The sequence below is a fragment of the Python bivittatus genome, unplaced genomic scaffold (assembly GCF_059951505.1).
Source record: "Python bivittatus isolate LINGU-HERP-01145 unplaced genomic scaffold, Pbiv_v1 ctg000610_np1212, whole genome shotgun sequence".
NCBI lineage: Eukaryota > Metazoa > Chordata > Lepidosauria > Squamata > Pythonidae > Python > Python bivittatus.
In genome coordinates, this window is record NW_028277088.1 from 34093126 (window position 1) to 34118489 (window position 25364).

The window sequence follows — 25364 nt, forward strand, 5'->3', positions numbered from 1 at the left end:
ACATTCTTCCACTATGATATAAAAACTATGTATTTACCAGCAGCATGTATTGGTGTTCTCTTTATAACATAGTCTTTTACTAAGATAGACGCTCCCTGGTTAATAAGTACATCCACACATTCAACATGTCCCTTAAAAGCTGCAAGATCCAAAGGTGTTCTTCCATTATTGTTCCGGACATCAAGATCCAACAAAGACTGTACTAACACTTCCAAAGCTTGGTGATGTCCATGGTAGGCCTAAAAAAAGAGAGAGAGACATTGCTTGTGTCTTAGATATTAGCAAGGTTAAATAATTACTGAACTGAAAATATTAAATCATCCAGAAAAGAGGTGGCTTTAAATAATCCTATATTCAATATTGGATAAACTGAGTACTTACAGCTAAATGCAATGGACTAATTGGTGCCCTGTTGTCTGAATCATTCAGCATGTCAGTCCCTGATGTTTCCATTAACTAAACAAAAATACAGTTGATAATGCAATCAGATGTTTTCAGTTTAACATAAACACCTATTATTCCATCTTACTTAATAGATGACAAGTATTAAGGCTTAGTCTTTAAAATACCAAAGTCTTTGCTAAAAAAAAATCCAAGGTGTTTTTTATACTCATCAGACAGTATATTGGAAACATTACATGACATAGATAAGTAGGTGGGTGGATGGATGGATGGGGTTTCTAGCTATTAAGAGCATAATAACCTTAAGCACTCTGGATTCAGTTCCAAAAAGCTGCTATGTGCATATGGGAATACAAACATGGCACCTCTCTGCAGCTCTTTATAGCAGCCATGTATTTCCCTCCTATTCGACAAGTGCCCTCCACAGCAGCCAGAAAAAGTTAAAGCTGCTTCAAGAGGCTGCAGACGGATACATTTGCATGAATGTGCATTCTGAAGTACTTTTAGTAGAACCATAGATTTTGTTGTTTAATCAAATATTTCTGATTTCTGTATCAGATTTCTGATATCAGATTTCTGAATATTTGTAATAAAGGTTTCCAGAGCAAAGACTGTTGTACTTACAACATCTAAAGGTGTTTCACTGGCAATCTGTAATGAAACCAATTTTAAATACTGGTTAATTCTTAAATGTTAACATTCAAACATTTAAGTTATTCTAACAAATATACAGGAAGTCCTCGCTTAACAACCATTCATTCAGCGACTGTTTGAAGTTACAATAGCACTGGACAAATTGTAGTTATGACCCATCCTCAAAGTTAGGGTAATTTTTGAAGCACCCATTAGAAAGCAAGTAGATCTATAATGCAGCTGGGGTATAACCATAACTGTATTTTTCTTTTTAAAAAGCATGCAGATTCTAACTTAAAATGTTTATGAAAATAGCCACATATACAATAATATACTTTACAGATATTGTTTACTCATTTCATCAAATCTTTAATATAATCTCTTATCTTGAAAGGAAACATTAAAATATGACTGTAATTAAACCAGGCTTCATGCTGCTTAGGGTTCAAATAAGGGTTATGTGGTTCCAAGGAAATAGCACAGAAGGTTCAAAAGCTTCTGATACAGTAAAATGACCTGGAATCCATATGCATAGTAAAGCTTTCCAATTTGGGTTGAACTTTTCAAAACTCAGTAGTAAGCCTCTATTCTTTTTATTAGTTTAATTATCCTAATTTTTCTTCTGCATTTTTAAAAATAGTTTACCAAATTTTACTTCTAAAACAGAGTTTTCACTACTTATTTCTAAACATAATTCACATTTATTTGTCCTACCAATTCAAGGCATAAACGATGTCCATAAGCAGCAGCATAATGAACTGCATTGTAACCATGCTTGTCTCGAATCCCTGGGTTTGCATCATTTCGAAGTAGGTATTTCAGGCACCTAAACAAAATAAATAGAATTTTAACATATTTATTCAATGGGAAAGGAGCAGCCTAACGTGAAATAGTCACTTTTGAATCTTCTCCCATACCCAAATGATTATGTTGTCAAATATGGCAAAGACTTGTACTGCTGGGGATCCTGATCTAGTTCCAACTAGAATAGTATTTTCTCACAGGGTTTCTGGATCTCTGAAGGGGTGATATGCTGAAGCTTGCTTTCTTGTATGTATTACTATGCTCCCTACATTCTAAAAGATCTAATCCAGTGTTTTTCAAAGTTAGCAACTTTAAATTATGTGGACTTCAACTTCCAGAATGCTGGCTGGGGAATTCTGGGGAGCTGAAGTCCACACATCTTAAAGTTGCCAACTTTGAAAAACACTGATCTAGTTTCCTTTTACAATTATCAGCAATAGATTTTATATGAAAATAAGGACACATGTTACATTACAATTTGTACAGATCCTTTTCACAAAGAATTCTCTAACTAAAAGAGAATTCAGCAATCAGTAGACTACCAGTCAATTGTGATTCACAGAACTCCAGCAAGGATGGTCCATGCAGCAGGGGAGACACTGTAATAACAATATCAACATGCCATATAGCCGTCTACATAACTATATTCTATGTTACATTTTTAATTGCAAATTATTTGTTCCTGTAAATGTAATGTTCTTTGAATTTAAATAATGTGCATGTGTGTGTCATCAATATGAACCAAAGTTTTTTGCACCTTCAGCAGTTACAATACCGGTATCTAAAAACAAATAGCCCACAAAAGTTTCCAAGACATCTACATAAAAAAAAAAAAAAAAGCTTGGAAACTGCTGCAGTAGAGTGAAGCGAACAGACCTTTGCTTCCACCCTGTTCTCTGTTACTGAAAACTATGAGCAGTATAACTACATTGGCAAAAAAGCTACTACTAATTATATCAGTAATATGGTTTGATTACCAAACTATGCTGCTTTTTCCAGTTTGGTCCCTTTTAGATGCTACTGCAATTCAGATCACATGTGGCAGCAATCCTGACTGAGAATCATAGAAACTATTGACCAGCACAGTTTGAGAGGAGACAAGGTTGAATAAGATTTATCTTTGTTTCAGTTACAAATTTGTTCACCTTTGTATATTATATTTTACAATGAGAGTCTTAACAAAAAATTAGTTAAACACTGGAATATTTTTTTTCTTAATATGAGTCATTTACTTCAATAGGAATAATTGGGTTCTCTTTCTTTTTGGTAACATCTTAGCGCTGTGTATTCACATAGATTGAATATGCAGGAGAATAACATTCCAATTATCATAACAGACTGCTCTCTTATAAAGTCTCTATTTGTCTTTTAAAAATAATCTGTCAAGAAACATGATTCTGCTATTTGGAAGGAAAATATTACTGGATTGTAGCATATAGGTAATACAGATGACGTTGAATATTTATAGCAAATCATATTACAAATCATATTACATCTCTGCTCTACGAGTTGCATTGGTTGCCAGTTTGCCTCTGGGTCCAATTCAAGGTGCTGTTTTTGACCTTTAAAGTCCTTCATGGCATGGGGCCAGGTTATCTGAGGGACTGCCTCTCCCTGATTACATCTGCTGGTCCCGTCAGGTCTGGCAGAGAAGGTATGCTGTGGGTCCCACCTGTCAGGGTATTACATTTGGTGGGTCCCAGGAGGCAGGCCTTGTCTGTACTGGCACCTGCCTTGTGGAATCTTCTCCCCCCGGAAGTGAGGTTAATCCCATTCCACAAATCCCTCAAGACCTGGCTATGTGATCAGGCCTGGGGGTCCCAGGGGACCAGGGAAATTTTGCTATGGCTCCCTTACTATGGTTAACATCATCCTCTCCTGTTTTGTGTGTGTTTTCATAGTTTTTAATGATTGTTTTATATGTATTTATTGGTTCTTGTAAGATGGGTGGCTATACAAATATGATCAATAAATAAATACTTATTTTTAGTTCAAAGAAAATTTAGAGTTGAATCAGGTCTGTCCAAGTAAGAAAGTATAGGAATGAATCCTATCATTTCAAAAAGAGTGCCATACTTACTTTCCATCAGTGTCTGATGCAGCTGCATAGTGTAGTGGTGTACAACCTCTTTCATCAAGGTCATTTACACTAGCTCCAGAACCCACAAGGGCAAACAGACACTTGTAATTACAGTTGGCAGCAGCGTAGTGGAGTGGAGCTCTGTAGTATATATATATTTTAAAAAAAACAGAAATATGTACAGTGTTATACACTGAAAAAATTACCTCTGATGCATGACTAGCTAATAAACGTTTCTCTAATTCTTCTTTTCTGGATGTCTCTTACTCAGAGAGTATTTTAATCAAATACATGTTTTACACCAATTAGTACTATCTAACTCCTACTAATGGATTTTTTTTTACTGAGTATAGTGCGTGTGTATGCATATCATTTATATATACAGCTAAAATACATTAGTATTTTAGGTATGCTGTGGGGACTTTTCATAGGTCCTAATACAGAGGACACAACCAGTATGGAGTACAAAGCTTTCATTTACTTTCACAATGAGCTGAGTGAGAAGATACTGTTGACCTGATTTTTGGATCAGTACTGATAAACCTTTAGTGCTGAATCTAATGCCATAAAGCAGAATTCAATCAGAAGCATTGTTTAGGGTAAGAAAAAAAAAAGGGATTTTTTTTACTTTTGAACTCTACCAAGAATATGTCTTCTAATGACCACTTCACCTGTGGAATCAAGTTTGATCAAACAAAAGTTAAAATTACATACTCATCAGTAAGGTTGAGACTGAAGTACAAATATCAGTAATTAATTTCTCCATAAATAAAGATCTCTCAGTTTCTCCTTTAAATAGTATCACTGATAGAACAATTATGACAAGATGAAATTATTCTAAAATTTACTGACAACTGTCAGAATTACTATCATTTATTAAATGCCAATAAATATTGAACTTTTTCAATTGCAGTTTTGCTCTCCAACTTAGTATTTTAACAGCCTTTGTTACTCTTAGCTACAATATTCTTCTGTATCATCACCAAGGATTGGTGATAGGGAGCACTGATATGTAATAATTCCGCTTTTGTGAGGCAATTTTGAAAGTAATATTGGGTAACAGCAGTTAAGCTATGAATGCCACAGAGTACTATTTCCCACCAATGCTATTTAACATCTACTATATATGGAGCTTCTGGGATTTTAGGAAAAAGTATGGCTGGTATGCTCATGATATCCAGCTCTGTAACTTGTAAAACATGGAAATCATGAGGATGTACATCTCTGAACTATTGTCTAGACAGAGTGATGGCCTGGTAAGAGCTAAGACACCAAATATGACTCCTGACAACACCACGGTTGTATTTATATATGCTGCTAAGCTAGGATTCCTTTAGCCACAATTTACTAAATAAGCTGAATGGGTAAGTATGTGTATTGTTTAAAGCAATAAAATACTATAACTTAGCATGATGTTTGAACAAGGCTAAGGACAGCCTTCAAAATACTGGTTCTCACTTTTAAAGTCCTACATAGCTCTGGGCCTGGTTATCTGTAGGACTGCCTTCTCCCATATTCATCTGCCTGTCCAAACTGATCACATAGGATTAAGTCCTTCCAGGTCCCATCTATCCAAGAATGCCATTTCACAGAACTTAGAAAATAGATGTTTTTGATCATTGCCCCGATGCTTTAGAATTCTTTCCCTACGGAAATCCGGTCTAACTCTTCCCTCTTACATTTCAGGAGAGCAGACCTGGCTTTTCTATCTAGCCAAGGAGAAAGACACGTGCTGGCAGATATATGACTATATTTTTTGTATCCTTTATGATTCTATTATGATTCTTATGATTATGATTTCAGTGGGTCTATTTTTGTTGAAATGTTCTTTTTATGATGTTTCTGACTGTTAGCCACTCAGAGCCTTTAGCAATAAGCAGCATGCAAATATAATAAGTGAGTGAGTGAGTAAATAAATAAAGTGCCTACACCACCTTTGGCTGGTATAGCAACAATATTCCTTTTTGGGCAGCAATAACGTGACTGCCTTCATAGTTTAAACATAAACAGCCTCCTGCTTATACCACCATATGTATCTTTATGCAGAGCTACCCTTGTGTAATTCTCTCTTACCTTCCAAATTTGTCTTTTTTATTGAAATCTGCACCTGTGTTGAGCAGCAGATTGAGGCACTCCAAATTTCTGAAAGTTGAATCAAATGTTAATATCTGATTATTCTTTTTAAGAATGACATGTCCTTTGACTCTGTCTTTAATTACTGCAAATAATCTTTTAATAAAATAGCACTATAAATTCTCTAGTAATTTAGATTTCCTATACACAATTACATCTCCATGTGTTTATGCCAACAATGTTAATAAGTGATATATAAATCCTCTAACAGAATTAATGTTATGCTTTATATGAATATACATACTCTCAAATCCAAAATGTAAAACTTAAACTACAAAGATACATACCCTCCAGCGGCAGCTGCATGAAGGCAGGTCCTGCCAAAGTCATCTGAAGTATCTATTTCAAAGCCTATGAAAGAAGGATTTTGTGAAACTGATAAAATTCATCAACTTTGTCAATTTGACAGAACATGCCATGAAGCAATCCTCCTTATGCGTACTTGACTATAGAAAGATAACAAATACCAACAGTATGTTTAGTTAATATGTGAAAAGTGATTTTAATCTTAGTTTTGAGAAACCAATAATTTACCTTTTAAGACAGAATACTAAGCTATGGCCCAGTGTAATGTTGAAGAGGCTACAAATACACAGTTCTGTCTATCCCTTTCTTAGCAAAAGCCAGGAGATCAAGATTTTATTTTTATACTGAAGTAGAGACCTGTGCTAAATGCAAACTTGGAGAATGGAAAATCAGTATAATGTATAGTTTACCTAAATAAAACAAAACTGATTTATGTCTCTGTCTTGTTTACTAATCATAATTCATTCATAGGATTAGAATTGCCTGAGTTGATATAAACAAGATGTGTACCTAGACTGAAATTGGAAACAATTTCTTTTTATATCCTTCATGTACCACTGAATTGATCAGAAATAAAATAATCTTTTCAGATACCTCTTCTATTCAAAGTCTTGTATTTTATGAAATCAGGAAGGTATTACGTTAATTTCTAGTTTAAACCTCTCTTAATCTGAACTTTTATTAAAGAGCTATAAGATTTTAAACTGTACAATAGTTCTCAAGAAGAAATGCTTAGATCATATATTCACATCAGTTAAATGTGAAAGTGCTTCAAAAATTAAACAAAGAAAGTATATCTGTATTTAATTCTTGTCCTATCAAGGGATTAAAATAAAAATAATACACAATAATGGACAGGAGCAAGAAAATAGGAAATAGTTCTTTTTGCTATTTAAAAATGATATTACAGATTAGACATTTTTCCTATAGCAATGTTGAAAATAAAGTGGTACAGACCTGGTGAGAGGAAACTCGGAATCCTGGGCCACTCTCTTTAACCCCAATTGGTTAAGCTAATAATATTGTAAGCAAACTTGTAACACTTGTTAAGTGTCTACCACCATTCTATTCCTTCCTCCCAGCACCAAATTTGATAAAAAAACTACTTAGTAGTTTCCTTTCATGGAAATTACTCTATAGTAGTTTCATTATGAAATAGAAACTATAGTTGTTTCTTTTATCTAGGGAAAAAAACCCCAGAATTTAGTTTAAAAACAGTCCATCAATTTAATTGTAGATGGCACGTACAGTCAAGTTAAAAAGTACACCCTACTGAAATTTTTGGCTTTTTCAACAAATATCAAAGTACAGATATTTGATCTTCATTTCAACAATACTGATAGATAAAGGGGATATAACAAATATCATGCACCATTTACTTTTTGTAATAAACATAAATGCACATTTCGTATGTGGAAAAAGTAAGTACATCCCTACATTTATCACTACCTCAAATACCTAAAATTAGAATTAGGTGCACCAGATCAGGAGCAAACATTGTTAGAGAGGATCTGGGAGGAATCTGTCTTATTTAAACCTCAGATGTTTACTTTGATATGCTCTTTGTTGTTGAAGTGTGTGGTATCACCATACCTAGATTGAAAGAGCTCTTTGAGAGCTTCAGAAAGAAGTTTATAGATGCCTATGAGTCTGGGAAGGGATTTAAAAAGATTGCCAAATAATTGGGCATCAATCATTCCACTGTCCAGAAGATTATCTACAAGTGGAGATTTCAAATACCTTCCAACTTGCCCAGGACAGGCCATCCCAGCAAGTTCAGCCCAAGAGCAGAATGCAAGATGCTGAAAGAAGTCTCTAAGAACCACAGAATTTCATCACTTGACCCACAGGTAGCTCTTGCCACTACTGATGTCAAAGTGCATGAGTCTACCATTAGAAAGAAGCTGCACAAATTAGATCTACATGAGAGGTGTGCCAGGAGGAAACCTTTGCTGTCCTGAAAGAACATCAGAGCAAGGCTGAAATTTGCTCATGAACATCTAAGCAAAGACCAGGACTTCTGAAACAATGTGCCCTGGACAGATGAGGTAAAGAAAGAGTTATCTGGCCACAGTACCAAAAGACATGTTTGGTGAAAAGCAAAGATGGCATTTTATCAGAAGAACCTGAGACCTTAAAGCCTGGTAGTAGAAATGTTTGGGGCTGCTTTGCTGCATCAAAGCTTGGGCAGCTCACCATCATAGAATCCTCTATGAATTCATCATTGCACCAGAAGTTACTTGAGGATAATATGGGACCATCTGTCAGAGGACTGAAAGTGGGCCTTGCTGCATGACAATGATCCTAAACATTCCAGTAAATCCACCAAGGAATGGCTGAATAAAAGAAATAAAGGGTTCTGGAACGGCCAAGTCAAAGCCCAGATCTAAATCCCACTGAGATGCTGTGATGATTTGAAACAGGCTCCGAGTGCAAGAAATCCCTCAAACATTGCACAACTGAAAAAATTCTGCATTGGAGGAATGGGAAAAAAATTCCCCCTAGTTGATGTCAGAGACTGGCAGACAGTTACAAGAAATGTCTACTTGAGGTTGTTTCTGCCAAAGAGGGCAATGCCAGATATTAGAGCCAAAAGTGTATTTACTTTTTCCACAGAATGAAATGGCATATATGTTAATTTTTTGTTGAATAAATGATTGCAAAGTCAATTTTTCATAATTTTTTTGTTCAATTACATCACCTTTATTTCTTTATCCTGTCCAAATGAAGGTGAAATATTTATATGTTCACATATGTTAAAAAAGTGTAATTACTCTTTCATGACTGTATCGTTTAGGGTAGTGTGAACTTGCGAATTATTTGAATACTTCCCTCCTTCTTTTGTATGAAGGGCTCAGTTCATTATTTCCTACTTTAATCAGGCTGTACCTTGCCATTGTGGCTGAATTATGGATTGAGGTCAGGAGAGAACTCAGCTAAGCTCTTAAAAATAAGAACAGCATAAGGTGAATCCCACCACCTTCCCAAGAAATTTTTATCACAGCAAAAGCACAGCAAGACAGCTGACCTCTGCCTTCAGTTTGAGTATAAACTTGCTGCTATGTCTGATAGGCAACCTGACCTCTGAATTCCTATCACTTGCAGAGGCAAAGTCAACTGAGCCACTTTCACATTCCGTTCCCAGCTCTGAACTGCAGTATAAGTATATGACATTGCCTCTCTGCTCAATGGGTATGCTGACTGCCTAGCAAGCAAAAAGGCAAAGCAAATCTTTGACCTTTCCTCTAGGTCAAGTTGTTGGACAGAAAGCTTTGTTTATGCACTACACAGAATCCTTCTCTAAGCTTAGGAAACAGCAGGAATTCTCCAGATCTTACACTGCATTTTAGATTTACAACAAAAAATTAGGGACATGATTCTATCTCTTGAGAAGGCAGAAACCTGGTACCAGCAAATACTTGGGCAGCAAGACCAAGCTCCTATTTTAGACACTCTTTCAAAGCAGGATTGCAAAACAGGAACGAACAATGCTTTATAATCCAGGAAACAAATTTTATAAATAAATGCATATGAAAGCTAACGACTGTTTGATTAAAACAGAAAGCTTTGGATAGAGAATGAAGAGGAAGAAGAGTTTTCTATGATCAAAGCACTACTTCAAAACCTTCTAAACCACTTCTTACAACCATCCTATATATATTAAATACATTTCTGGATATAATGTATGTTACTAAATCAGAGATGTCATCTCTTTAATTATAATTTCATACCCTAATTTTCATTGTTTATATTCCCATAGTAACTCAGAATATTCACATGATTAGGAAAAAAGAGAACACCAAATATGTGATTCCTAAAAATTAATGTTAAGTTTGTTCTTAACACTATAGTGGATTAAGTATTAATCCACTATATTAAGGATTAAGGATTAATACAGTGGAGAAGTAGAACATACTGACCAAAGACATTAATATCATGCTGTATTGGGGAGCAGCTGGCCCTTTCAATCAAAAGACAATCTTATCAGAGGCAGTCACCTGATCCCTGAGGACCAATAAAGGAAAGGAACAGGATTCTGGCAGATTCTGGCAGGAAGAGTTTTGGGCATCTTTTTTGAGGGAGTTTGCTCGTCCTCAGAGTTCCCTCAGAGTTCCCTCAGGCAAGGTTGAAAGTTATTTAGCTATAGTTAGAATTGTGTTAGGGTATTTTGTATTCAAACTGTATGTTTTATGTGTGGAAACTTATTTTCTTTTGACATTTTTAATAAAGTTGATTTTTGTTTCAATCTGGAATTGACTGGTTACCTTCTATTGCCTGCCTCAACTTGGCTGAGCAACTGATTCCTGAAGTTTTTGTTTTTCTTTTCCTTTTTGTATTTAGCCAGACCCAGGATGGGGCAAGGATTTCCCTTTTAATCCTCTCCTGGTTCCCCAGAGGGCTGGGTGTGAATGGGAGAAACCCTGAGAGTGCCATGTTCCCTTATTACACGTGCATTTGTTTAACCAATTTTTTAAAAAAACACTATCTGAAAACCGTAATTTGCAAACCGAGTTATATTTTTAAAAACCATATCACAAATAAGCCGTATTTTCTTACTGTTGATATGTACATTATGGAGCAGACTCTCCTCATTAAGAACAGCTATATACCCCAAGGAGACTGAATTTCACAATGCATGAACACTGTTCTCTTGTAATATGAACAATTTTGTACAAAGTTTGCTTGGTACAGAAAATTGAAACTAGCCTTTCTTAGTAATAAAAGTAGAACTTAAAGGAATAGTCATTCCAAATTCTCAAATATGTTTTAGCTGTTTTAGTTTTCAATGATAGCCTGATGTAGAAATTAGCATGCAAATTTAATTAAAGCTAGCTCTTGGTGTCAGGTTCAGCCCAAGAACAACAATGAAGCAGTCCAGTCCAGTGTAGTTCCTTTATTTGCTTACACACTATAGACAGAATCTCGCCAGACTAAACCTATCCAAAAGCTACTAGTGGATATACCCTGTGGGAGTCTAGGGAAGGGCTAGCCTCAGCCTCTTCTTCTCACGGCCCTGCTGCAGGCTGAGAAAGTGCTTGCCTTGCCCCTTCCTCTGGAATGCACCCCCTCCCTCCTGATAGCCTTGATCTCTCACACCAGTCTCCTCCTCGCCTATGCCTTCCATTACATCTAGATTCAAATCTTCAAATTTTACTCCGGCTCACAAAAGATTTCCCTTAAAAATACTGACAAAAGAAGAATTTAGATGTAGACAGCAAATGTTCAGAAATGTTAGGTATAAAGTGCTCCAATAATCATTTGAACAATCCACAGATTAAATTTCACTTTTTTTGAATTTGCAGTAGTATTAATATGAGATCGATTGAGTGATTAAAAATAAAGCAATAACTAACAGCTGATACACCATCATTTGGAGATAGCCATGTTTTTACTACTCTTGTAAAATGTAATAGACAGGGGATCACCCAGGTATCCAGAGGTACACTGTACCTAAGGGGGGAGTCATTACTGAAGGAGTCCTATATAATATCATAACAAGAATAACAGATGATGCAAGAATTGTGTTACCAGATATCTGAACAGGCAAAGGAGAACATGGACAATTGGAAAGGAGACAAATGGGGGGGAATGGAGATCACACTATTTAACTTTCTTGGCATCTGTGATGAAAATTACAGCAAAAAACTGCAAAAAAAAATGTACTTAGACCTACATGTATATGAAATTACTTTTTCAGCATCCAAAAGACTGGTTTTTCAATTGCAGTATTTTCCCAAATCTTTATTTTCAAGAACACATGCTAGTGATAATATAGAATCAAAACACACTTTTCAAATTTCACCACAGAAACCTATGACAAGTCATATCATCTGCTGACTACGGTGATCATTGACCATACTGTGATCACTGGACCATAGAAGGGTTGGATTGAAACTGATCACTGGAATCAGGAAATAAATTAAGTAACATAAATCTAGGCTGTCAAATCTGTTGATGAACAAGGGAAAGAAAGAAGGAGACAATTTACAGGGTCACAATACACAAAAGTTTGAATGACCACTGTTGTGAAAACAGTCCAAAATAAAACATTTAAAAAACAAACAAAAATAAAACAAAAAGATAATTAAAAAGCTGGAGAATAGTTGATTTTAAGGCTATGCCTGACAGATGGAAGACATGAGAACAAAAAGGAGGACATGTCCACTTTTTGCCAGACATCTGAAAACCATATGGAAGGATCAAATGAATGGTGTAAGAAAGCATATGGAGAGACTAGGAATTCTTTTTTGGTGTATTTAGAATACAGATTTATTTCCCCTCTATGGCTGCTACATTTGGGATTGATAATACAATATAGGCTTTTAGAATGTCTTATAATAATATAGGCAATGTTACTTCTTAGACTGCAACACTGCTCTTATTACGGTAACATATTCTAAAACCTATCCTGTATTATCAATATAATACAATACATAGCCTTTGAGCTAAGATCAAGTGTGTATGTGTGTTACAGACTGTATTAGGCAATGACACATTGCAAGAAACAGATTCACATGATTTGCATTATTTCAAATTTCTTCCCTTAATATTTACCAAAACAAGCAGGCACCTATATTGGGCAGCAGCGATACAGGAAAATGTTGGAGGCAAACGACCCCTTTAGTGACAGTGGCAAACGCATCAATTCATACTGCATGGGAGAAGGCAATGATAAATCACTCCTGCATTTTTGCCAATAAAATCACATGGATGGAAAATATACAATGATTGACAATATAGTGCCGAATGATGGGCCCCTCAGGTCAAATAGCACTCAACGTGCTACTAGGGAAAGGCTGAGGATCTTTCAGAATACTAATGGTGTTTATGACATGGCTAGATTAAAGCCTTCAGGATATTTAGTTGCAGATGTTGCCATACTGGAAAAGAAAATCCAAAGCTGCAAAGGCAGAATTATGGTGGGAACATGCAATGTAAGAAGCATGAACATGGGAAAGCTCAACACTGTGAAAGATTAAATGACTACATAGTGACATCTTAAGCATCAGCAAATTGAGATGGATTGGGATTGGATACTTTCATTCAGAAGCTCATACTGTTTACTACTCAGGACATGAAAAAGGAACAGTACTGCTTTTATCGCTAGGAAGGGTATAGCAAGAACAGTAATTGGCCTTTGATTCTGTAGATCAGGTCAAGCTGTGGAATGTGCTTAGAAAAAATGGGAATCCCAGAACATCTCAGTGTCCTCATGAGAAACTTGTACACAGGTCAGAAAGCCACAGTATGGACAGAACATGGAGAAACAGACTGGCTCCAGGTTGGCAAAGGAGTAAGACAAGCTTATATACTCTCCCCTTACTTATTCAACCTGCATGCTGAATATATATTAAGAGAAGTTGGATTGGAAAAAGCTGAGCATAGTTTTAAAACTAGAGGAAGAAACATCAATAACCTACACTATGCTGATTACACTACTCTGATAGCTGAAAATGCAAATGACCTCCAAACTTTAGTAATAAAAGTCAAGAAGCACAGTGAAAAAATGGGTTTAAAATTAAATACAAAGAAGACCAAACTAATGACAACAGGTACAACAACCAGCCTTAGAACTGACAGTGACAATACTGAAGTGGTGGATGGCTTCTTCCTTTTAGGATCAACCATCAACAGTAAAGGAACAAATAGTTAAGAAATATGTCGCAGACTAGCACTTGGTAGAATAGCAATGAAGACCTTGGAAAAGATATCAAGATGCTGTGATGCTATATCTATAAAAATCAGAATAGTGCAAGCAACAGTATTCCTTGTGACATTCTATGGAAGTGAAAACAGGACTTTGAAGAAGCAGGACTGAAAGACTATTGATGCTTTTGAACTCTGGTGTTGGAGAAGACTCCTGCAAATGCTATGGACAGCCAAGAAAACAAACACATGGATCATTGAACAAATCAATCCAGAGTTCTCACTTGAGGCACAAATGACTAGGCTCAAATTATCCTACTTAGCACATGTTATGTGAAGACCTGCTCTCTGGGGAAGGCTCTAATGCTGGGAAAGATGGAAGGAAAGGGAAGAATAAGACCATCAGCAGCAAGATCAATGGACTCAATTACAATGACAATGGGTGCACTGTTGGAAGACCTGAAAGACCAGGTTAGAGACAGGTTATCATGGAGAAAATCTGTTTACATAGTTGCTGAGAGTCAACACTGACTTGATGGCACATAATCAATCCATGTTTACCATTCTGCAAATGATGTAACATCACACAAATTTGGGATTATTTATTTTTGCATACACATGATGGCTTATAACCATTATACTCATTAAGGCTTTAAAGAAGTAAGTTGACAAAACTCTAGTAGAATTCGCAATATTTTAGATAAAGTTACATGACTTGCTCATGCTCTAAAAAGTAAAAATGCCTTGATTACTACCACTATTTATTACTATTATCTAACAGAAACTACTATTAACACAATCTATTACTAGGCTAATAGATAACTACAATAGATTTGTGTATAAAGTATTTTAATCCAGTCAAGAATCATGCTGCTTACTGCATTAGTAACACATTTTAACTGTTCAAAATGTATTATATGAGAATACATCAAATCTATCTTCCTTTTAAGCATACATCTCATGAATGTTGTTCCCAAAATGCCTGTTATGTGAATAGAAGGCATTTTTGTTAAAAACAGTGTTTCCCAACCTGTATGGCCAGTGCAAAGAAATGTGGACTTGAAGTCTACACATCTCCAAGTTGCCCAGATTGGGAAACACTGGTTTCGAGGAACTGTTAAGAGAGAACTCAGATATTGTTCCCCTTAGCCTCAAGCTTCCATCTCTTACTTTAGGTTGCAAGTTTCAACGGATCTCCTCATCCTGTCTCAGGAGTGGCTTTTCCAGAGTCATGGGATGCTGAAACAGGATGGAGACACAAGTCCTGTTCTGCAGTGTATGAGTGTCAGAGCTGATTTTTTTTTTTTTTAATCCACACTCAATTGTGACCGATTCTGCAACGACTGCCTGGACGAGTCCCTGCAGTTTTCAAGGCAAGGTGTTTTGGAAGTGGTTTGCCATTGCCTCCTTCCTAGAGCAGAGCCCAGCTGGCGAGTGCAGGAGGCGGGGTTTCCGTTGCTTTGCACCTTTTTTGGGCATGCGTGGCTTCCGCGTTACTGGCAACTGGTCCCGTCTCCCGTGCAAGCACCGTCAGCATTTTTCCCACTGGGGTGAGAGTACCCATTTATCTACTCATGTAAGTTTTCGAGTTGCTGGGTTGGCAGGAGCTGGGGAGGAAGCAGGAGCTCACTCTGCTGCGCGGAGCTGGGCTCGAATCGCTGAAGTGTCGACCATTTCTGGCCGGCAACTTTCAGCGTCATTAAGCCGCTGCGCCACCGCATCCCCTGTCAGAGCTGATAAAACGTTAATATTTTGAGGGGATGTTCTTTTGATTTTGATGCTTACCATCCAAAAGCCTTTACTCTTCTTACTGAATGTTGTTATTCTGCAAAAGTTAAATTCACAGGTTGCAGAATCAACTAAACAGGCAGCCTAATTTGGAGTCAAGTGTAGAAGTAGGAATTTCCATCACAGCCATACTTTTCCATCAATTTAAAGACTGTAGATCAGGGACAAGACCATAACTCTCAATAATTATCAGTGCCTAGCTCTGCTATAGGAACAACTTTTACAATGGATTTGCCTTGATAATACCAAATTCTGTTCTTTAATATGCAAGCAAGGTTTAAAGGAGAAGAGTTAAAATTAATTTAAATAGCTTACCTGATGAAAGCAGCTTTCTGCAACAGTCTGAAAATCCACTTAATGCTGCCAAATGGAGAGGAAACATTCCATGTATACCCCGCCTAAGATACACCATAATCAGACATCACGGTCTCATTACAATAGATATATTGCAAGATGTCATGCCAAACTCCATTTTTTATGGACATATTTAATTGCCTTTCCTAGAGTGAAAATCTCCTAATACATTTAAACTTGACTGTTCAATCAAGATAGAGTTTCCTGTCAGAATGATAGTCAATTAAATTTGAGCCCTATGTAAATACTTTTTTGGTATAATTTGGAGGGATATCATATTAGATTGCATATAAACAGGCTGGATTTAAAAAATAATTATGAACTCTATTCATCATATAATATTCAAACTAGTAAGTTATCTGGAAATTGCTATGTAAAATGTTTTCTATTGTAAACAATCATATTTCACTAGATATGGACTGGGTATTTTGTATCTTTTCAAGTGCCACTTTACCTAGACAAATTTGCTGGCTTTTATGCAGAATACTATATTATATTTTAATGAGACTCTTGCTTATGTTCTAAAATAGGACTTTATAACTTGTACCACTGTATTACTGAGGCACTAAAATTAATTAAGGTGTCGCTTATCGCTCATAACCTTCCGGATTAACATGCATTTTAGGTATGTGCAAAACCCTTGTTCTATTTCCCTTCTAGATCATGATGAACCTCTTTCTGACCATGCCACTGAAATTGCCAGACATCCCCAGGCTAAAATGGTCCAGAAGAAGTTTATTATGAAGAAGTTCATAGAAAGTTCCATTCCTGAATCCATCAGTTTTGCAACTTTTGCATACCCATAATATTCTACATTTGGACATAATTAAAAATTTTAAATACTGCTTACTTTGCTGTATCAGCACCACTTGTAATCAGTGTGTTGATGAGCAGTTCATGGCCATATCTGGCTGCTATGTGCAATGGTGTATTTCCATTCTTATCTTCACAGTCTATTTCAGCTCCTGAATATTAAATCAATATAAAGTATAGCTGCATAAGCATATAAATGGTTAAATAAATGAATTCACATTTGAAAACGTGTTATCAGGGATTTTCAAATGGTGAAGCTAAGAATAAATTCTATGAACAGTGCAGCTGTATAACTAATAGCTATTTTTCATGTTTGAAAAAGAAAAAAAGTTAAAAAACAAAGAGAATACACAATAACATCAACTGTTGTTTCCTCCTATGCAATATGGATAACAAGACCCAAATATATTTTGCAATGAGAATATTTTAACGTTTTTCGCAAGTAGAAAATTGTTCTATGATTTAAACACACACTAATTTAAATGTGTATTTTATTCTTGTGACCATAGGGTGATATATGTTAGTTTCACTGTTCCAGATACTAGTACTTTGTGAAAATAATACTGTCAGCAAATTTGTACCACAATTCACCAGATTGAAATGAGATGACAAAATCTCATCTCACAAGCAGATGTCTTCACTATTTATGGAATTTATTCATTAAAAATTCACTATTTGTGAAACTAAAAATAATAACATTACATTCTAGAGTTAGGAGTTAAAATTTAAAATTCTAAGGCAATGAGCAATGTCGAAGAAAAACTATAACAGAACTTGGACTACTCAAGCACTGGAGCATAGTGGAATTTCAGGTTTCTGAATAAGAGAAAGAATATCCTATATATATTATAATCTGAAGTCTGTTTTTAAAATGTTCAGATTCACATAAATAGTAATTTGGGCAGAACAGAGGCTAAAGAAAATACTAATAAATTAATTATTCCAAATTATTCTGAACCATAATACAGTCAAAATGACATTACTAATACTACATTTTTTAAATTTTACCATTGTGGATGATGGTTTGTGATCTTGAAAATCTTCCATGAATAGCTGTCATATGTAATGGTGTTTTTCCATCTTTACTCTGGGGAAAAAGAAATCAACCCATGGCTATCAAGACCATTACCAAGATTAAATAGAGAATTTGCTGTTTATTTTTCTTTCCTGTTCATATTACTTTTCATTACAAGAATATACCCATAATGGCAAGTCAAAACAACACTATAGACTTTTCAAGATGACCATTCTGTTATTTTTACTAATCATTATTACAGCTACATGGGACAAAAAAAAAAAAAAAAGATTTTTTTTTCTTTTTGTGCCATTGGTGTCTAGATAATGACAGCAGGCAGGCTGCATACAAAAAAATACACAAATCTTGTCCATAGAGAGTAAATAAGTATTTATGCATATTCACTTGCCCTTTTGGTTTTAAATATAAGACTGTAAATAATGTAGTACAAAGGGCATCTAAAACCTTATGCAATTATTAAATTCTTGAAGATACTACATACATGAGATAAAACCTTATCCTTAAAAATCTATTTTAGAAACACCAATCTTAATACATAAGGATATTTTTATTTTTTTAAGAACATTTATCATATATTTATAATCTGCAATCAAAATTAACTATGCTAAACTTCAGGAAATATTTTCATATGCGTACTACCGGTCTATTATTATAAATCGTATCCTTATGTGCTTTTAAAATTTTTAATTTAGTAAACTGTAAGCATCATGAATCATTATCCTATAGTTAGTAATAATGTAGTTAACGATGTTAACTATATTGATTCATATATAGTTTCAAGACTATAGACCAATTTTTCTCCTGTGTTATACACTGTATCCCTCATCATCTTAGAAAAAGAGGAATAGTTCTAGATATGTTAAAAAGTGATGATGAGATGTAGTACCCATACATATTTTACTTTTAGTATGATCATAGTATCTCCACTGCCAGGTAAGTACATATTTCTTCGTGTCTATAAGTAAACATTACAAAGTTTAAAAAGCAGTAAAATATTATTTATCATTTAATATCTTTACTGCTAAGATACTGAGATCTCAGCCACTTTTTCATTCATTTTCTTACAAAAGAAAGTTTAAGTTCGATGATTTTGCATCACATATTTATCTTTTTTAGCAATATTCTCAGATACACATTTTTAAAGTGTTCAAAGTTGCTTATTATTATTTTTCACTGTATTTAGCCATATACGGAAAAGGAAGCTTTCTATATTTTTCTTTTTAATCTCTGTGATCATCAAGCATACATTTTTCAAACTTTGGATTAAGACAAGATCTCACAAACAACTAAATGTATTGCTATTTCATTGACAAACTGCTGACAGCCTAACAAAACTATTGCTGTTTCTTTAATTTAGTGAGTCACAGAAAGAAGCCTGGTAACTAACAGATGAGTATAATCCTGAGATATTTCCTAAGTATTCCCACAATAAAATGCATTTGTTGAGCATTAAAAGTGAATGTTTTATTTTCAATTACTTTTAAGGATGATGTCAACATTAATATATAAAGATATTCAAAATATTATTACAGCATTTAAAATTCACCTTTCAGTTATTTTACCTTCACATTTACATCTGCACCATTACAAACCAGAATCTCTAAACATAATGCTCCATGAGTTGATGTAGCAGCAAAGTGTAAAGGTGTAAATCCCTTCTCATTCATTTGATTTACATTAGCACCACGGTCTATCAGTTCATTTACTACAATATCTTGTCCATTGAAGCAAGCAATATGAAGAGGTGTATTACCATATGCATTTGGTTCATTCATCTGTTAATAAAGAAAAGAAGTGATGTAAATTTCATTAAAGCCTTATATCCATCCATCCATCCATCCATCCATCCATCCATCCATCCATCCATCTAAATTATTTTTATTCCATCACAGCAGAATTCATACTCAAAGAGTTTTAGAAATCACAATGTTTCTTTTATTCAACCCCCCCCCCACAGAATTTGAATTTAAACAGCTAAGTCAAAATTACACAGAGGACAATTTAATCCCTTCCAATATATCTCAGATTCTCAGGAATAAAAAAAACTATGGCCTGTCAGTGCAGACCACACTGGGATAGGCCATAGTATCACTGAATAAAATATATTTTAGATATGTTCATTTGAAGTGATAAGTCAAGGACATTCCTCCAAATTCTGATGGAGGAATTTAAGGTTTAAAACAATTAGTAATTGAAAGTTCATATGAAAAAGGCAAAAATACAGAAAATAAAGATACCTTTATGATTGATATGGCATTTTTAAATTTTTCATTTTGCATTTTTTCCACTGTCATGTTTGTTTTAGGTTTGTGAGATGATGAGCAAAGCTTGTCATTTTTTCAGTATTCTGAAAGGTGCTTAGTTGTAGCTGCTGTGTAAATTATCTTTATTACTTTTATAAATTCACTGTCATGAGAATACTTATGGCTTATACTGAAGACCATATAATGGTTTTAGAGAATGATGATCGCTAAACACTGTTTCTGAAAGAATTAGACTCTCAGGATATTGCTTGAAATACAAGTCTAAGAAAACAGACTACAATCTATCAAGTGACATTTAAAAAATAAATCTGAAATGTTAGCAGGTTTACTCTTATACAAAATACTAGCTATTTATAAACACATATTATGACAGTATTATTATTCCTAGGAAATTATCTAATTAATGAAATAATGTGATTTAGGGTCATTTGTACTCACATCAACCCCAAGATCAAGAAGGTACTTGACTACATTAATCATATCAGCAGATGCTGCAGCATGTAATGGTGTATATGATTTCTTGTCTTTACATGTCACTTCCGCTCCGTGGGATACAAGCAGTTTTACCACATCAATATAACCTCAACAAATAAAATAAAATAAATTTCATTCATTCATTTCATATGACTACCCATCTCAAATTCATGACTCTGGACAACAACAGTTCAAAACACCACAAAACACATAACAACAACAACAACAAAGCCACACATAATCAGCAGCTGAGGAAAAAACAGAACTACACAAATCAGTATAACCATTGCATAGGCTCTGCCACATCTCCGGATCCCCAAGTTCAGTGACAAAACCATGTCTTTAAGGATTTGTGAAAGGCCAGCTTTGCGGGGGTGGGGAGATGTTTCAATGGGTAGACACCAAAACAAAAAAGGTTCTCTTCTTGGGCCCCATTAGATGGCACTCCCTAATAGACAGGACTCAGAACATGCCTTTCCCACTGGACCTAATGGAATGAGTAAACATAATCAGAGAGAGGTGGTCCCTCAAATAACCCAGTCCCATGTCATGAAGGGCTTTATAGGACATTACAGCACCTTGAATTAAGCCCGGAAGCATACTGGTAGCTAATGCAGTTTGTCAATCAGAGGACAATATGCTGACTGAGGAGCACGCATACCTGCCTGCACCGCTACATTCTGTACTAGCTGCAGCTTCTGGATGTTCTTCAAATGCAGCCCCATGTAAAGTGCATTGCAGTAGCCCATTTAGGAGATGACCATGGCATGAGTGACCATGAGCAGAGCCTCTGGTCCAGGAATGGCTACAAATGGTGCACAACATGAAGTTGTGCTTCAAACTGTGCACTGGTTCTGTCTGGGGTAGTGCAATCCCATCCAGAGGTTCAGTCCCTGGAATGAGGGAGCCCTAATAATCAAAACTACTTAATCTTGCTAGGGTTGAGTTGAAACCTGTTCTTCAAGCTTTTGAAAAGCTTTAATTTCTAGACTGATCAGTTTTAATACTTACATGTAGATATTTTTTTAAAAGCTTGTTACAGTTCTGATGATGTAATAGGTAATAGCAAAAGAACATATTAAAAATGCCTTTTCTTTCTAGTAATCCTTACAGTATAAATTATTACCTTTAAATATTTAACAAATTGTAACTGTATCAGAGGCATATAGTTAAAGTTTTTTAAGTTCATAGAGAGAGAACCCTAACTTATTAGATCAATATGTGCTTTTCTGTTGTAACAGAATCTCATTATTTTAAATTAGGTGATTTTTACAATACTGGTAGAGCGGTAAATTTTCATCTATACCAAGAAAGAAATATACTGGATTTATGCCCCCAAATATCCATTCAAACTTCATGCAAATTATGCAGAAAGAAAATAGCATGTAAAAGCCTGTTTTAAAGGAAATCAAGGGAGAAGAAAAAAGTTAATTCACATACCCATGTAGGCTGCCCAGTGGACAGCCCGTCTATCTTTCTTGTCAAAGGCATTGATATTGGCACCTCTAGACAATAATAAACTGACCATCTAGAATGAAGAGAGTTATATTTCTTAATATACAGAACTATTTGTGTGAAATCAAAATCTTCAATACCTGTGTAACATTTTTCAAAACAATAACATTTTCTTTATAACAAATCAAAAATGTCACCACTTGTATAATAATTAAACTCATTTAAAATGTATTTTAAATCTGAAGATGTCATCCCTTCAAGGTAAGACAAGTCAGGAACAGAATCTTGAAACCTATCAGTTTCCATCTGCCCCCTCTTATTCCAAACAGAATTAAGTTAGGGTTATCTTGAGTTTCTTTCTCACTCCTTCCTTATCAGGCTACGTTGATGTATATTTAATAGCTTTTGTACTCCTTCTTCAAAGTTATCTCCATATTCTTCTACAGAAGCCAAAGCTCGTGCTAAGCTTTAGCAAACAGATAGATTAATTTTAGATTTTCATTGAAATATTAGTTTTATTAAGAGCAATACAATGTAATTTCTGGAATCCTGAACAAAGTCATAAAAATAGGGGTACACACAAAAGTTTCCAATCTAACACTGCATCTTACATGAAAGATAGGCCTGAATCTGTTTAATCAAGCCACAAGAAAAATGTAATTATTTGTCCATAGCCTTTGTTAACTAATTTCAAGTACAGGTAGTTCTTGTTTAACTATGCTAATTGATCTGGAAACTCTGTCATTAAGCAACATGGTTGTTAAGTCAAAAAACCATGTGACTCTGCTGCTTAGCAATGGCAGTTCTGGCAGTCCCAGTGCCATTGTTAATGAGTGAGGACAGCATGGGCTGTTAAGCAAGTAGCTCATGTGACTATGACTTCCAATTTCCTGCCAGCTTCCCCATTGACTTTGCTTGTGGGAAGCCATCAGGGAGGGTCTCAAATAATGAACATGTTACCACAGAACACAGTGATGGCTGTAAGTATGAGACTGGTTGTAACTACCACTCGTTCAGAGCCACTCTAAGTTTGAATCATCGCTGAACAAGTGGTCATTAAACGACAACCTGTAGTAAGAAAACGATGGGGCCTAAGTGCATATAAAGCAGAACACTGCTGAATCTTTGCTTCTCTGGAATTGGACAGTGTCTCATAGGAGATTTGTTTAATAATTTACTTCCTTGAGTTCTACAATGGAGTAACATCAACAGACTAAAAATTAAAAAATAAAGGGAAAGGAACTTTTTAACACGCTAGCCACATGGTATAACCAATTTTTGCCTATCATATTTCAATTTTAAAATGTTCTGTTATTTCCTTTACATGTAGCAGTGAGATCAGATAAATGAACACCTGCTTGCAGGTAGACAACTGATTTGGGGAACTGAAAAGAAGTCATTTATACCTGAACTTGTCCACTCAACGCTGCATGGTGTAATGCCGTTCTACCAGCACGATCTGACACATTTACATTACTGAGTAGTGGCACCAAGGCTTCTGCACACTTGACAGCCTTCTTTGTAGCTGCTATGTGTAATGGTGTTTGCCAGTTTTTGTCACGGGCATTGACATCAGCTGAATGCTTCAACAACACCTGCACAGCATCCTAAAAAATAACTCACACCATTATATGATAAAATTACTAAAGATCTCCTCACTCTCAACATTTCCTTAAACTAAAAACCAAGACATCCCTAAAATCTGACTTAACTCAATGGGGAAGAAGAGGCCAATGAAAAGTTATATAAAATAGTTTGTGATTGATTCCTAATACTCCGGGTTACCTTTGACAAATTTTATATTCTGGAATCATGCTAGTAAAAACAATATGAGAAAAACACAGTATAAAAAGGAAAAGGAGATCAACTTCCGTAACTACCAAGCCAAAAGAAAAAAAATCAATATATGATGTGGCTTTTGGTTTTCAAGGCATACCAGCTCACACTTACAAAAGTCCTAGTTTTGATGGGCCCTTAAGAAGAAAAATCCATATAAATGTAAAGTAATCATGGTGTCTAGGTACATGGATGAATGTTTTCACATAGGCAATTGTCAGATTTATTTGCTTCTTATCACATCTTACATTTTGGCAAGCTCCTACTGGGCTACACATGCTCACCTCCACAACATGTTGTTTTTTTGACAGTAGCTGCTAATTATTTTCACAGCAAAGCAAATGTTATCATTCCTACTACATTTTATGGAAGCATTCCTATCTGACTTGTGGTTGCAGCATATATTAGGTGAGCCAGAAGGATATGCATCAGTGCTTGGGTATAATGAGTCTAAGCCTTGCTATTGTGTAGTGCTGATAAATACCATCTCTCTCCCCAACTCTTTGAGTTTCCATTCATGAATCATAGTGAGGTGCCTTTTCATTAGCTAAATAATGCAGTAAGAAACAGAGACCCAGTTGAAATTCACAATTCCTATTGAATGACATCTACTGAGTATTACACTTAGTTATACATATAATTAGTAACAGATAGCCCCATAGGGAAAGTGTAATATTTGAGAGGACTTAATTGTTTGCATTCTCTGTTAAATTCAATTAATATTTACTTAACAAAAGCTATTTTGACAGCTTAATGTAGCACTGGCACTGGACTACCTTGATTATCTCTTCCCCATTACATCCTCTTATTCCAACCATCCTTCCTGTCATGCCTGTGATATCTCACCTAATAGAAACTTTTACCAGCATCATAAGAGCATGATGTTATATATCAAATCCACGTAACATGCAATTGTGCCAGTGTGAGTAATACTAATCCTTGTCCAAGTGCTATAAATTAAGGATTACACTACAAAGGTATTTTGAAATAAAATATATTAAGTGGTTTAAAAAAAAAAAACTTTCCATACCTCACTACGTGTTGCAACAGCTCTGTGTAAAGGAGTTAACCACTTGCTGTCTTTGGCATTAACTCTAGCTCCTGCAAATAGATACACAGAAATAAAAAAGCAATATTAAACTCATACAAAGTATTTTTAAAAAGAAATAATAAAAGTATTAAACGTTGCTAATTAGTGATTGTATACTTTAATTAAAATTTTTCTGCAAACTGAAGTTTATGTTCCTCCTTTAGAAGATTTAACTTAATTTAGCTTAGCTTAGTTTAATTAATTTAATTTAGTTTAGCTTCCCAAATCATTCAGTGAGGAAAAGAGTGG

General features: G+C 35.2%; 2 protein-coding genes across 4 annotated transcripts in view; one reads left to right on the forward strand and one right to left on the reverse strand.

Moving 5' to 3' along the window:
• PLEKHA8 (pleckstrin homology domain containing A8) overlaps window positions 1–6964 on the forward strand; it is a 158263-nt gene extending 151299 nt beyond the window's left edge. The window contains exons 14-15 of one of the 2 annotated variants that reach the window (XM_088150753.1): window positions 5606–5676; window positions 6209–6964. In XM_088150753.1, the coding sequence (XP_088006879.1) occupies window positions 5606–5632 (27 nt within the window). In that variant the 3' untranslated portion in view covers window positions 5633–5676; window positions 6209–6964. Of the gene's footprint in view, window positions 1–5605; window positions 5939–6208 lie in introns of those variants that run through there. The other variant, XM_088150752.1, reaches the window with a different exon arrangement.
• Window positions 1–25364, reverse strand: part of ANKRD28 (ankyrin repeat domain 28) — a 105301-nt gene that overhangs the window by 13254 nt on the left and 66683 nt on the right. For both annotated transcript variants that reach the window (XM_088150751.1, XM_007429263.4), the window contains exons 4-18: window positions 25056–25126; window positions 23596–23796; window positions 22175–22262; window positions 20699–20841; window positions 19559–19771; window positions 17969–18047; window positions 16998–17112; window positions 16109–16191; window positions 6340–6403; window positions 5993–6061; window positions 3920–4060; window positions 1750–1861; window positions 1027–1053; window positions 382–456; window positions 38–239 (exon numbers count right to left, since the gene is read on the reverse strand). In XM_088150751.1, coding sequence (XP_088006877.1) covers window positions 38–239; window positions 382–456; window positions 1027–1053; window positions 1750–1861; window positions 3920–4060; window positions 5993–6061; window positions 6340–6403; window positions 16109–16191; window positions 16998–17112; window positions 17969–18047; window positions 19559–19771; window positions 20699–20841; window positions 22175–22262; window positions 23596–23796; window positions 25056–25126 — 1683 coding nt within the window. The remainder of the gene's footprint in view (window positions 1–37; window positions 240–381; window positions 457–1026; window positions 1054–1749; window positions 1862–3919; window positions 4061–5992; window positions 6062–6339; window positions 6404–16108; window positions 16192–16997; window positions 17113–17968; window positions 18048–19558; window positions 19772–20698; window positions 20842–22174; window positions 22263–23595; window positions 23797–25055; window positions 25127–25364) is intronic.